At 43.0% G+C, this 15,466-nt stretch overlaps 1 protein-coding gene across 1 annotated transcript in view; it reads left to right on the top strand.

Annotated features, from left to right (window-relative positions):
• Positions 1-448: 448 nt before the first annotated feature.
• The window catches only part of LOC308294368 (uncharacterized protein), a gene marked incomplete at its 3' end in the record, with an annotated part of 34,548 nt that continues 19,530 nt past the window's right edge, over positions 449-15,466 (top strand). Inside the window, exons 1-4 of the mRNA XM_080737100.1 lie at positions 449-574; positions 1,837-1,939; positions 13,909-14,043; positions 14,313-14,685. Of these exons, the coding sequence (XP_080593226.1) occupies positions 1,866-1,939; positions 13,909-14,043; positions 14,313-14,685 (582 nt within the window). The 5' untranslated portion in view covers positions 449-574; positions 1,837-1,865. The remainder of the gene's footprint in view (positions 575-1,836; positions 1,940-13,908; positions 14,044-14,312; positions 14,686-15,466) is intronic.

Raw genomic sequence — 15,466 nt, 5'->3', positions numbered from 1 at the left:
CAGTGGGGAACTTTGTGAGAGAAACCGTCTGGGCACCTAAAGGCTGCTAATCCAGCCTGACAGTGTGTTGGGGGTTCGAGTCCCGATCCTGACCACCTTTGCTGCATGTCACCCCCCCCCATATCTCTCCCCATTTCCTGTCAACCTACTATATATCTATCAAATAAATGCATAAAGTGTAACATGAGCTATGTTGGGTGGGGAGAGAGAAGATCGTGGAGGGATCTATTAACAAGATCTATTTGAAAGAATGGGAAAGAAATAGGCAAAACAAGAGAAGATTGTCAGTGGAAGCAAGAGGTAGAAGGAGAGAGAGAGAGAGAGAGAGAGAGAGAGAGAGAGAGAGAGAGAGAGAGAGAGAGAGAATCAGGCAGAAGGAGGAGGAGGGAAGCTGAGTGTAACACTGAGAAAGAGGAGGCAGGCTTTGCCTTTTCTGGTAGTTAAGGCTGTTGAAAGAGCAAGCAGGAATTCGTTGAGCTGCAGAAGGTTCAGGGATATAAACCAGACTGGAGAAGTAGATACAGTGAGAGAGGAGGGAGTGCTGTCCATGGACTAAACATCAGCTACTGTCAAGGTATTGTAAACTAGCAGGCGCTCTTTTAATTACGTGCCATAAGGCTGTCTTGGGTGGTCGCTTGGCTTCATGACGTTGTTGATGTTGGTTGGAGCTCATCTGTTGCATATGGTCTTGCCTATGGCAGTGCATGTCTTTCTGCAATCAGGCCTGTCCTCGAGTTGTGTTATTAGTGACGCTGAAATCCGACTTATTCTATTGCAGCGCCATTCTGTTACTGTTAAACTCTGCTGTGTGCATGTGCAATAATTTGAGCTTCATTCTAAAGAGATGGCTTGGCACTGTGCTAATATGACGTGACTTGGGGTTTTAAATGCATACTAGGGGTCGTACTACATTTCGTGACCCTTTAGTAATCAAATTTCATTTTCTACATGGGACAACAATGTTAAATGGTCTTGCAATACTATGCCACATAATACCAGTAAGACTCCCTAATCGGGAGATAAGCGACCGTTGGTCGCTTATCTCCATAAATAGAGCAAAAATGTGTTTTTCCAAAATCTTCCTGATCCATGTTGTTGACATGAGTGTAGACATACTGTGTAGTGATTGTCGTGATTTTAGGGCAAAATCTGAATCGGCCTCATGGTGGCGCTAGAGGGCCATGTGAGAAATGAGGGGTGGGGTCTCCTCGCCGCCAAGGCGGACGAATAGGTACCGGCCCCGGCTCTCCCGGTCGCTCCTAGCCCGAGTTACGGCATTTTATGTGAGCTGCAGTGGCAGGGGGTCCTCCACTGGGGGCGCCACCACTTTTGCATCCGTTCTGGAGCACCAGGAGTGGGTGGTCCCCGGGAATGCCCCGTGAGCAGCCCCGTTGGGGTGGTCATTTGGTCATTTTTGCACATTTGGTAATTTTTTACACCTGGGGGTCCCCCAGGGACCTGGGGGTCCCCGAAACTCCGGGGGTCCTTGGAGGTTGTAGTTTGGCAGGCAAGGAGTGTGTGTGCAAAATCTGGCATGGATCGGGGCAACGGTTGCAGAGATATGAGCAGGGCAAAAGTGTGACGTGTGACGTGTGACAGAGGGAGTGACAGAGGGAGTGACGGAGGGAGTGACGGAGGGACAGCCGGTGGAGGTTTGGATAGTGTGCAAGTAACTGCGACCTACGGTCGCAATAATACATGTTTGAATGAATGATTGGATGAATAGAGCAATTCACTTGATTCATCCAATGAAAAATGAATGAATGAATGAATGAATGAATTGATTGATAACTTTTGGTAATTACATGGTTAATATTGATTTGTGTCTGATTTCAGCGTGAACACAAGGAGAACCTTTGGAAATTATGGACGATGACTTTGAACGCCGTATGGAGCTGAGGAGACAGAGGAGAGAGCAGATGAAGTTGGATTCAGAGAAGTGAGTGACCTACAGGGCTCTTTTATAAATATTAATCGATGGCATACTTTAACATTTGCGCTAACACTTCATTGTACGATTGTTATAAATTCCAGTCCTTTGTGTCATGAGTTTCATATTAAGTTTGTTTTGTTCAGGCACCTTGTTTGGGCAGCCCAGCTTTTCTCTTCAGTCAGGCATTTATAGCATTGAGTAAATAGAGAGCGGATAGCCCCGCCCCCAGCAATTCATTTCAATGCTAGTGCTCAGTGGCGTTTTGAAGCATGCGGAAGTAGGTGAATCCAGGTGCATTGTGGGTGAATCCAGGTGCATTGTGGGGGAAATTGGCAACTGTGCAGTTGCCAACATTTTTGACGTCGAGACGTAATTACGTCACAAACGTCCATTGAACCCCATAGCAGACCCCAGCGGCGTGCTCTTTTGCTCGTGCATCTATTTTTCACCCCGCCTGCAGTTCCAGCTTTGGCCAGTGAGCTTGAGCTTCAATATGTACAAGCCATTCTGGGGGCTTGACTTATAGGTAGCTTTGTTAGTGTTGTAAACTCAGTGAACTCACGCCAGGACATATTCCACAGTGTCTCTCACGTTGATGGTGTTCAATGTGTGCTTCGTGAAGAGTAAAGGCCCATTCCCACTGGGCCAGATAACAGATATCTGGAGATATTTCTCCAGATATGTTTCCATGCAAAGTGGATGGTAGATACAGATAAAAAATATATTTGCCACAGATAAAAGTATCTGTGGCAAATATCTGTGGTAGACTTTTCTTTTATCTGCATCTACCATCCACTTTGCATGGAAAAATATCTGGAGAAATATCTCCAGATATCTGTTATCTGGCCCAGTGGGAATGGGCCTTAAGTTGCAATATTGTATAACTCATCATTGTCAAAAATTATGAAATTCAATCTCATAGTGGATTTGCATAATATTCTGCACACACACACACACACACACACACACACACACACACACACACACACACACACACACACACACACACACACACACCTCTGGTGTCGTGCAGTGGTCATGTCCATTTTGTTTATGTATTAGATGAGGGATTAGTCAATAAAATGTAAGTAATGGAAGTCTGCTTTCATGTTTCATGAAATACTTTAGATCACATACACAGTACACACGTTCAGTCAAAGAGAGATAGAGAGACACACACACACACACACACACACACACACACACACACACACACACACACACACTCTCTCTACGTATACACTGTGCACTCACGCACGCACGCACACAGACAGACTAAAGCATGAGAACTGGGAACATACCTTTTTCATTATCCACAGCATCATAATTGAAAGCCTCATTAGTTTCAACGCTGTCTGGCTGACTCACTTTACTGCTCACAAACAAACGTGATGAATGTCTGCACCAAACGGCCAGACTACACCAGAAAACGTGCACGCACGCGTGCGCTGTCTGTGTGTGCGAAAAGCCCCTGGCTACACCAAGGAGGGAGTATGTGTGGGAGACCAGGGATTTTATGTACAAAACGCATACGTGCACGCACAAAATCGAACCAATCCTATTTTTTCAGCATGCGTATGTGGGGCTCGCGCTATCTGTGAGCCTGGTGTAGCCGATATCATTGATATATATTGGATCTTTTCAAAACGCGCATACGCACGCACGCCCCGCATACGCACTGACACGCGTAAAAAGGCTTGGTGTAGCCCAGCCGTCAACAGAGCAAGATGTTGGAGTGGCTGAGCCTTATATTCTACTACTTCTGGTGGAGAACGTCCCCATTTACAATGGCTATTGGGCACAATGACAATCCTATAATATCCTTACGGATATTCATGCTTCACCGTTTCTATTTAGGGCCCCACCCCATTTGGGGTAGGTCAGTGGTTCTCAATGTGGGGTCCAGGGACCCTCAGGGGTCCCCTGTTGAATTTTTGATGGTTTAGGAACTAAATGGGCTGTAACTCAAGAGAGTGTACAAATGGAACCAAATGGACCCGTGTTCCTTATAGTCCTTTTGGTTCCATTCGTACCATCTCAGAGTTAAATTAACATTGAGGACTATTGGGAAACCCTGCAGTACAGTATCAAAGCGTGCTTAAAAAATGCCACCATGATGTATTGGTGGCAGAACACTGATGCTATTCTATTCACCTCTACTGTGGAAATGTACTTTCAACGTTTTCTCCAAACTCACATACAGACATTGCTTACACACTGAAAGTGAATGCTTGGACAAAAGCATCTAAACTGTAACCGTGCCTTAAACAAAAGCACGGAAAGCACAAACACATTTTCTGCTCTGCACTTTGTTTGCAGTTCTGCAACTCTTGCAAAACACTACGCTTTCTTACATTAGACACTTCCTTCAAAAGTGGAATCTCTTGTAGTCGTTGTGAAAACGAAATGCAAGACAGAATTGAGATTGGCAACAAACAGATACACGTCACACTTTCACATTAATGAGCACCTGTTGAGCACCGCCTTCACGCTACAAATCGGGCCTCAGGTAAGCTCACCTCTTTTGTGAGAACCTTTCCAAACACTGAGGCAGTGAGAGAGAGAGGAAGAGGTAGAGGAAGAGAGTGAGCAGGAAGAGGAAGAGAGAACGGAACGAGGACAAGGACAGGAACAAAGAAGTTAACATTTCTGATGACATCAGGGCCTCTTTGGTGGATCATGTCACACGTCATTGCCTGGCGATGAGGGAAGCTTGGCAGAGATGCTGCTACACGTTAGCATCCATAACATGGACCTTTATTATGGAGAACAGGTATGTCTACAACACCAGACTGTACCCTAGTCTGCGTCACAATACAATACATTGTAGTCCTACACAATAAAATGCTGTGAAATACATATAATCTAGTTTTGACGTTACTGTGTACAGTTTCATGGTACAGTATGTACAAAAAAGAACCTAACCAATGACATCATGATCTTGCATTTTCTACAGAACGTCCAGGCGACCTCCTGAGAGTGGAAGGCAACATCTGTTCCCCCACGAGCAGGAACTGATCATATTGTCAATATAGTGTTGGCAAATAACACCGTCCTCCTTCATCAACTATGAGCGCAAATGTCACCGATCACACAGCAGTCCAAATCCGTGTCAGTCTATCAACACTCTGCCGCATCTTGCGTCAACACTTTCAGCTGAGCTGAACACACAGTTCAAGTCAAACGACCTTCACTGTGACTATGTGCAAGTATATGCTAATATGTACTGTACTGTACTGTACTGTACTGTACCAATGGCCTTGTTATTAGAGTGTCCTCTCTGAGATTGGGAGGTAGGGGTTCAATCCCAAAACTATACCTGCTTGGCACTCAGCCTCAAAGGTTGGATTGGATGTACAGTAGGTCCCTGCAACATGCTAGCATCATGTCCAGGGGATGTTCTACTTGTATAGCATGGCTGTGGGACGTACTTGTACATCAGGCCACGGAAACAGGCTGTTCCTGCCTTATGGGCCACATGTCTACTTACTCTAATACAGTGTGTGTGTGTGAGTGTGCATGAGTGTATCTGTGTGCGTGCGTGCACAAGGGGTAATGTCCATGGTGGCACCTGCCTTGTCTTGTAGTAGGTAGTTTTAAAATCCAAATAAGAACTTCTGCACTGGTACAGGTATTCAGTTCAGGATGGACCAAAGCAGGGCCTTGGTTTGATGTCATCTGGGACCATTCTGGTTTCCACCAGGCTGCTCTGGTCCAGGAATGGTAACTTCACACCTATCTGATTGAGGAATTCTTTTCGGAATGTGTATATCGTCGTTGTCGGGTGATAACCTTGTACAAAACCTTCTTTTTTAAATAGCGAAAATAGACGATCTACAAGAACACAATGCCTCGTAGCGCGAGGTGTTGTGTGCTTGTAGATCTGCTATTTTCACTAGTTTTGTGCGACAGTCTTGTAACCAGGGCTTTACTTTACGAAAAAACATACACATTTGAAACTTGGAGATACAAGATGTCTACCCGACAGTGACGATATGCACCACATGCCAACTCTCTGCAAGCAGCGGAAGAGGCATGGGGAGACATTGAGATGGGGTCAGCCCAGGCTTGGATACGGCACACATGGCGGTATTTGCCTAGCCAGCCAGGGATGACATTGCATGTGATGTGGATGAGGTGATTGTGGTCAGACCCTAATAGAATGCGGGGTCCATGAACCATACTGTACAGTGTACACCCCATCCCTTACTATGTTTTGCTTTGCCATGGTGCTCTAATTTTACCATAATTATTGTTGGTTTCTGTGAGTTTACAGCGCTATAAAAATGCAATTCATTATTTACAGGAAAATGTTGTATTGGTTACGGTACTGTATTTCTACCTTTCTTTGTGTGTTTTATATTTATTGTTGTTTTGAAAACCTACAATGGAAAAGAAAAAGTAAATAAGCTTTTTCTGAAGCTTTTCTATTCTTGAGTTCATTGAAATGTGAGTAGATGTACTGTAACAGTTTTTCACAGAAGCCTTTATGAGAACATTAAAACTGCATACAAAGTACTAAAGACCGCAGTGTTTTGTATAAAGTACATCATCAGTGTGGTGTTTCTGCTTTGAAAGAGCCATTCAAATGGTGCATGTATTTATCATTGTTACAAAAAGGCTATGCTTTGTTTTGACATAGAATTTGAGATGTTTATCAAGTGTTGTGTCTTATTTGGCTTGTGTGTAGAGTTTAAGCCACAATGAGCCAAATTCCTAAACAAGTGTGTAAGCAATCACAAATAAACTAATGTTTTCTATAACAGTTTTGACATGCAAATCAAGGATTCTCTCCTCACCAATTTCCAATTTGATCTATTATCCTTATAAGGGCTTGGAAGCAGCAGATGCAAAGTGATCAAAGCTTAAATATGTAAGTTTGTATTTCTATGTTTGAGTGAGTGTGTGTGTATGCCGGTTCATTCTTCTTTGCATAAGGGAACATTTGAGTTTGGGTCTGACCTCATCCATATGTTAAGTACATTGTGGAGCTGACGTGAACAGACAGGCCTTGGACAGTGTTCAGGAGATGACGGTTTGATGACCTCCATTGACCTGCACACTCGTTAGAGAGTTGTTTGCCTGTGCTGATGGATTACTGGATCACTCTCTCACTGTCTGTCCATCTACCTTTGATTCATACATGTCTGCTTTTCATTTAACAGTGATTTATCACTTTAATACTTTAAACCAGGGTTAATAGAAGCTGGGCTTTAGACAAGAAATGACTTATGCTCTTTGAGGCCTCATCAATGCATTGAAAATTAAACTGATCCAGTGGGGATGCTTAGTATCCAACAATAACTGAACTAGACTTGGAGGGTGAAAGGATGAAGCTATGCCCAACAAGCTCTTCAAATAACAGAGCTTCCTGACTATGAACTAGCCGATGTGTCTGTGTACAAACCCAAGCTAAAACTCATGGTAATAAGATATATCAAATAGGCCTACATTTTAAACATACTTACGGTGGTGTAAAGCAGGGGTTTTCAAAGTGGGTGACGGGGCACCCTGGGGTGCCGTGATGTCAGTCCAGGGGTGTTGTGAGATCATTTAATAATATATATATTTTTTGGACAATTAAAACAATATTTACTATCATTTTAAACTTGAAGTACAACGTTATTTTCAGTCAGTTCTAACCAAAATGGCTATTATCTCAACGTTTTCCTCGCAACATAATTGCTAAAATATACTATAAATATAAGGTGCTGGGAGTGAAAATTATGAACATAATGTAGGGGTGCCTCGGATGAAAACAAATATTTAAAAGGGTGCCCTGAGCCAAAAGGTTTGGGAACCCCTGGTGTAAAGTAACCAAGTTACTCAAATACTGTACTTAATACTTATGTACAATGTTGAGGTACTTTTACTTGAGTATTTCCAATTTACAATACTTTTACTTCCACTCCACTCCATCTTTGAGGAAAATAGCCTATTGTACTTTTACTCCACCACAATTATTTGAAAAATGTAGTTACTAGTTACTTTGCTGATAGAAAGTATTATTGCGACCGTAGGTCGCAAGTTAACTATGGAAACCGGCACATCTTTCCGTATCTCTGTCTGTCTGTCTGTCTATACCACCTGACACTGTGGTTCCCCTGACATCACTGTGACATCACAGGTGATATCACAGGTGACATCACCTATGTAAAAGTCCATACCTATATGGGTATTCCCCAAAATCCCTTTTATGCCCATATATGAAGATCACTGATGTCATCGATATACATCACTGGCCAGATGGCCAAGACATGGCCTATATCTGTGTGGCTGGTTCAGATAGGGATCTCCATGTATGGGCATAAAAGGGATTGTATGTTGTGATGTCATGGGAACCAGAATCCATTTATGCCCATATATGGAGATCCCTGATGTCATCAATATTAAGCCCATATCTAACAGGACCTCATATGGTAATGACCATATATGGAGGAAGACGGCCCATATTTGTGTGGCTGGTTCAGAAAGGGATCTCTATGTATGGGCATAAAAGGGAAGTACCATACAGTACATGGAGCTCCATATATGGGTACCAGGGGTCTCCGTATATGGGTAACTGGTCCGATATACAGTATATCACTGGCCAGATGGCCAAGAATTGGCTCAATCTCAAGGTTGGATGTCTCCCTGAGGCGTCTTACTAGTATTACAAAACATACATTAATCACTTCAGCCCTGGCCCCTATTTTATGCATAGGCTGTGTGAAAATAGCCGATCTACGATGCGACGAGTTGTGAGCTTGTATATCTGCTATTTTCATACATTTTAGTACTTTTACTTAATTGGTACTTTAAGTATATTTTGATGCCAATATTTTTTCACTTTTACTCAACTAACATTTTGAACACAGGCCTTTTACAGAGTATTTATATTGTGGTATTGCTACTTTTACTTAGGTAAAACATTTGAGTACATTTTCCACCACTGAATACTGTACTTATAGTATGGCACAATAAGCCACAGGCTTCAGCCTACACCTTTTTGGTCTAATGATTCATATGCAATTAAATGAAAAGAATATATTTGAATTTCAAATGACCAAATAAACTAGTACTACTACTACTACTTATAATGTATTATAATCTATAATGTTTTATTGTTATAAAGCATTATAAGGCCTATTTGTGTACTGCTTATAGCTATACAGTGTTATAAGCAGGTTATAATGCAATGTAAGTATGTTTTTAATTATATTCTTATAGCCATGGGATTTGTAGAAAGTGTTACCAAACTCATATATTGAGTACTTAATAACTTAACTTGGTTTCGATTGTTAGATTCACAGTAAAAACCAGTGCTGAAACAGCAAAACAGGTGTCTTTATTTTCTGCCAGCACTGCTAAACATCTGTGTTATGAACAGCACCGTTTCCACCTGTGTTGATGATCGGCTTATTCACTTAATTACTCAAGCAATCAAACAAATGAACACACAGCTGGATGGGTAGACAGTTGTGATGAAAAGAAATGGCAGATTCAATTTAATGACATCTTACAGCACGGTGCTGTGAAGTAACTTTCTGTCCCGAACGTGTGAAAACATCTGCGCTCCTCCAGGCTGATCAAAGAGAACAGTTAATTCAAATTGATGCTCTCAGATCTCAACCTCCCGATTGGACAAGGAGAACCAATTTGTCCGTCTTTATAGTTCAGCGAGACGATGATTGAATGATTGGAAACATGCCCCGAACAGTGAAAATATGTACAGTTGGAATGTGTTGACATGAAAGTGTCATATCCAGCTCAATCCTTGTTCATTAAAGTGGTCTTTCAATCTTTCCGTTCTGAGGGAAATAACTTCTTTGAGGATAGTAGCCTACCGCACATGAGGATTAGCTACAGGATTATTGATGTGGTATGTTGCCTTTGACATCCCCTCTGCTGCACGATAGGCTAATATCGTCGTTGTCGGGTGGAAACCTTGTATGTCCAAAACCGTTTGTTTTGTATTTATCATTTGAAAAGTTATTTAAACTAGTGAAAACAGCCAATCTACAAGCACACAACGCCTTGCACTGCGAGGCGTTGTGTGCTTGTAGATTTGCTGATTTCACTACTTTTGTGCAACGGCCTTGTATTGTGACGATATGCAACATTTAGCTGCTTAAGCCCTACTATTCATAGAACGTGAAAATAGGCGATCTACAAGCTCACATTGTGTTGCAATGCGACACATTGAGATGTAGATAAGCTATTTTCACTATTGTTTTTTAAACATAAAGACAATAAATATATTTTATGAAAATTTCCCCAAAATTGGAATACCAGGAGTCATGGGGGTTCAAATAATCATTCACAGCCCAATACATATACAGTACAGTATAATCAATCCCCTTATTTGTTTTCTTTCAGATTAAAAGTCCAATGTTTATCATTTCAGAAGCCTTATCTGCTTTTCCTCTGCTGAGGGTCAAGGGGGCGTGCCAAGCAGCGTTCTCACAGTCTGCAGCCAGAACCTAGCAACCCTGCCTTTCCTGGCCAGAGTCGCTGAGCCTCTGCTCCGCACAGCAGGCAGGATCCAAGGAAACACTGCAGACACTGGAATGTTTTGACTGCCGTTTTTATTTCAGAGCTAGATATTCAACTCCCAATGTTCCAGCCTCTTGACAACTTGAGTGGAGTCTTAACAGTCAGCCTCAGTCTCTCTCTCTCTCTCTCTCTCTCTCTCTCTCTCTCTCTCTCTCTCTCTCTCTCTCTCTCTCTCTCTCTCTCTCTCTCTCTCTCTCTCTTGCCTCCCCCCTCTCTTTTCGCTCCGTCATTCTCTTTCTTTCGCTATCCTTTTTCTCTCACCCTTGCTCCCCCACTCACTACCATTGTATCCATCTCTTCTCTTCCCCTCGTTATTTGCCAACTGGAACAAGTTGGCTAACAATGTTAGCAAAATCTGCCAGATGTTTTTTGATATGCTTCATCCTGACAGTCTGTCCTGGCTAACAGTGTGTGACATTTCAATGGGACTCGTACAGTAGACCTGTAATGCTGGGTGGAGTAATATTTAATAGAATTACTTCCTCTTTGGTTTCATTCACTGAAAAAAGGGGGGAAAAAAAGTCTATTCCATTTCGGAAGAGCCTTGCCTGAGGATTCATAGGATTTCCGTCCTGTTCGGGTCATGGTTTGTGTTCCAGAGACAGAGAGGATTCTTGCGGTTCCCATCCTCACAACATCTGTAAATCATTGCGTCGGGGATTCAGAGGAAATAATACCCAAGCTCGATCAATGGGCCATTTCAAGTTCTCTCCCCGCCTCTTAAAGACTGGTAATGCTTAGAGAGATACATCCTGAGCCTGGCACGTACTGCAGTCTGGACATGGATGCAATGAGTGGAAGATGTATTCTGTAGACTGGGAGAGAAAGCAGGGATTGCTGGAATTGATTCAGAACCACTTTGTCATGCTTTAAAATCCTGTCCTTAATATCATTTTTTCTTATCGTCACTGTCCAGCAGAAACCTTGTATCTCCAAATTAAATTACAGCCCTGCCTCATCATACTGTTGCACAAAACTAGTGAAAATAGCAGATCCACAAGCACACAACAGCGAGGCGTTGTGTGCTTGTAGATCTGCTATTCTCACTAGTTTAAATCATTTTTAAAACCATAAATACAAGACGAACGGTTTTGGACATACAAGGTTTCCACCCGACAACGACGTTATGTAAGGGCAGTGGGGTCTTCAACTTCTTTTATTTCCCCTTTACTGAGTTTGACAGTGGGGAAAGCTGAGATAGCTCGGGGGAGGGCACAGGTTCTAGCGAGATGGCCAACTGAGTACTGACATCATGCTATTTTGGGGAATGCTGTTATTAATATGGTTAAATGTTTTCGTTGTAACTTATAGGTGGAAATGTAGTCCTTTTTATCTCCCTTTATCTTTTTCCTCTGTCCTTCTATCATCTTGTTCACGTTCCCCACCCCATCAACACGGAACTCACGTATGTTAATGCATACTGACAACGAGTCCTGAAGGGATGCTCACACTAGGTGTGTTCTTTCTCTTTCATCAGTGTGACATTTGGACGTGAGACACATGCAGGGTGTGTTATTAAGCTTCTATCTCCGACATCCTTGGAACCTCATCCTGTCTTTAGATGGTTTCTCTCTGGAGGTCAGGAGGAGCGTATGGGACATGTGGATCAGGATATTGCATCGGGGTTCTGGCCATGTGGTCCCATGCATAGAGTTAATTATTTGACTGGCAAGAATGTTAAGCCAGAGTTTCATGAGGACCAAGCCTTTCTCGGTCCTCATGTGCACTCGAGTACCTTCTGAGACTGATCAGGTTTAATGTGTATGATGTCATTACAGCTCTCTATATACTGTAGTATGGACATACTGTATGTGTTTAGGTTAAGTAGTGATACAATCAATGCAACACTCTCCTTTCCACCGAAAGAAACTGTGTCCACTACTGTGCAAGATCTCAATTATGCTTTTCAACAGGGCTTATCAATGCACTTGTTATGGCCTCTTCGTTCAACCAAGGCTCAACAAAGACTGCAAAGTGCAAAAGTAACAAAAGGATGTCATGACTTATAAAACAAAAATAAAAACATAACCAAGTATAAAATAATAAACTAAAAAAGAAATGTCGACACAGCTCTTCTCCCAATATACTAAAACACAAAACAGAAAACAGACTAAATTAAACCAAAACTGAGAAAATATTGGTGAATCCCAATGGCTACTAACAAAATAAGAACAAATCATGGAAGAGTCATTTTGTATAGCCTTTATTATTTCAGCATGAAGCCTATACTACTGTTTAGAGATTTAATAATAATACATATTTGGGCCCCACTCCTTTGGGGTATTTTTTGCACATACTGTACATTTGTCCTCTGCATTTACCCATCCTATATTAGGAGCTCTATTAGTACAGTTTACAGTTTAGGCATTTAGCAGACACTTTTAATCCAAAGTGACTTACAATAAGCAGATAATACATCACTATAATAAACATGATAACATGTCAGAACATCAACAACAATATAACAAATGCATATGAATATCAATCTAAAAAAACAATATAGGCCTAATCAGTAAAGAAAGAAAAAAAGGATTCTAAAAACCTAAAAAACAAATCCTAACTAGCTTCCTGTATGGCCATTGAGTGTTTCAGTAGTGCTATGGGTTTAGGTGGAGTCTGAAAAGGTGGGTCTTCAGTCCACGGCGAAAGCTAGCGAGTGAGTCCGTTGTTCTAAGTGCGACAGGGAGTTTATTCTACAGCTTGGGGGCCAGGAGGGCAAACTGTCTCGGTTAAATGTGGATTTTTGTCCTGGGGCTCTTAGCGAGGGTTCTGTCAGCATCCCTGTGTTGGCTGATCTAAGTGAACGGGTGGGGGTGTAAGGGTTGATCAGGTTTTGGAGGTATGGAGGAGCCATACCTTTGGCTGCTTTGAAGGTCAGCATCAGTGTTTTGTATTCAGTGAGGGCCGCAACCGGGAGCGCTTGGGGAGCCGTTAGGCGGCCTATACGCACTCAGCTACAACTGCCTCACTTTTTCATTTAAAGTGAACTCTGAGAAGCTCTGAGTAATATTGTGCTTGGCTCACTGCATACGGTTTAGTCTTACTACAGTAAGATGGAAACCCTGAACATTTTTATTTTATCACAAAATATGTGGGAAGCACATAAGCTACAAAAATGTGTGGGGATCACTACCTGGCAACATGGACCCCTTTCACAAACTTGCTATAGCAGGGCAAAGACGTCTGTAGCTAATTCAAAATAATAATGAGTCTGTTTGATTTAGGTGTGCCAAAGAGGAAGCAGTAGCCAATAGTATTGTCAACGCTTGGTAAGCCGGTACACCTAAATCAAATGTACCCACTATTCAATTAGCTGCAGCTGTGTTTACGCTGAATGACATGTATGTGAAAGGGGCCCATTATTTCTCTCAGTGGTTTGTGGCTGTTTCGCTAATAGCGTCCATTTAAATGTGAGCATACTGTGTGTTGTGCTGTCTCAGGATGCCCGGTGCCGTCAATGACGAGGACGAGGACGAAGAAGCTGCTCGGGAGCGGAGGCGGCGTGCCAGAGAGGAGAGGAAGAAGATGAAGGAAGCAGAGGAATCTGGAGTTGCTGAAGTCATCAACACCCACAGGTAAAACCTTTTCATTTTTGTCAGACGACAACGACGCAGTCGCCCCAACGAGCCATAACACTGTACAGTAGCATGTAATGTTTAATTGAATAGTATGTGCATGATGTTTGCTGGACAACATTTTAAAAACACAGACAAAATTCTTACTCCATTTTTTGCTTGAAGATAAGTTCTTGTGTCGGCAAGTCGCAAGTGACACCGTCATGCAATAATAGTAAGATGAGTAAATGAATGTTGTGAATGAGTGTGGGTTATGTCCCCAATGGCAGTGTGACGGCGACGGAGACGGAGACATCCACCGGGGGAGATGGTGGCGATGATGACCAGGCCTTGCTTGACCGTCTGGCCAAGAGGGAGGAGCGCAGGCAGAAGAGGGCGAAGGAAGCCGTGGAGAGACAAAAGGAGTTCGACCCCACCGTCACCACCAACGGCACAGAGGAGGACTCCTCCGCCCACAGAGAAGCAGAGGAGCCGGAGGAGGAGGTGAAGGTGAAGAAGGAGGAGCAGGAGGAACCAGCTCAGGAGGAGGAACCAGCTAAGGAGGAGGTGGCAATCTCCGAGACTCCAAACTCCTGGGGGACGGAGGAGGAGGAGTCTGCGAAGGCTGAAGAACCAGCGGGTGCTCCTGAGCCAGAGGAGGAGGTTAGGTCCCCTATGTCAGTGGTTCTCAAAATGGGGTCCCCAGAAAAATGATATAATAATATAGCATCAAAACAATTTCAACCACTTTAACTGTATATCGGCGCTTTGAAAATAGCAGGTCTACAAGCTCACGATCTGTTGCACAAGTGTTTTGAGCTTATTTGAGAGGGTAAGGACTGTATTAGGCGGGAAGGATAGGACAGTAGTATTCGTCAGAGGGAATTGTTGAGAATTCAAAAGGAGACAGGTGTGGAGTGTTGCTCATAGGCAAAGCTAACCTGCGCTGAATGACAGTCAATTGTCAATTTAAATGACATATATTGGTGAATATTTCGCATAAAATATATTTGGTTGATGCCTCATTCATACAGGTTGTTGTTTTTATTGGTGGTGATATTGATTCCAGCTTACAATGCATCATGATCATTTATTGTCAGTGAACAACACCGTTAACCTGACTTTCGCCAGATGGTTTGCAGCATTGCGTATGCCTGCATAACGCTCTGCTTCTACCATCTGGACTCGGTCCAGCACAACCGATGTAAGGGGCGGGCCATTTTTTAAAATTCTAAAGCAGGTGATTGGATATGGCCGTGCCAACTCCAACGACTCATATTGGCCTGTCTGCATGACGTTGCACCCAGAATCCGCCTCCTGGGTTTCCACGTGGTCTGCAATCAGACTCTATTGGCTCAGAGCCGCTCAGAGCCCGCCCATAGCTGCCGCTGATTGGTCCGGCCAGGGACATTCCGAAGGGAACCCCTCCTCCGCAAGTGAACCC

The sequence above is a fragment of the Nannobrachium achirus genome (assembly GCF_963921795.1).
Source record: "Nannobrachium achirus genome assembly, chromosome: 11".
Classification (NCBI taxonomy): domain Eukaryota; kingdom Metazoa; phylum Chordata; class Actinopteri; order Myctophiformes; family Myctophidae; genus Nannobrachium; species Nannobrachium achirus.
Note: the sequence above shows the minus strand (reverse complement) of the source record. Positions and strands in the feature narration are given on the sequence as shown.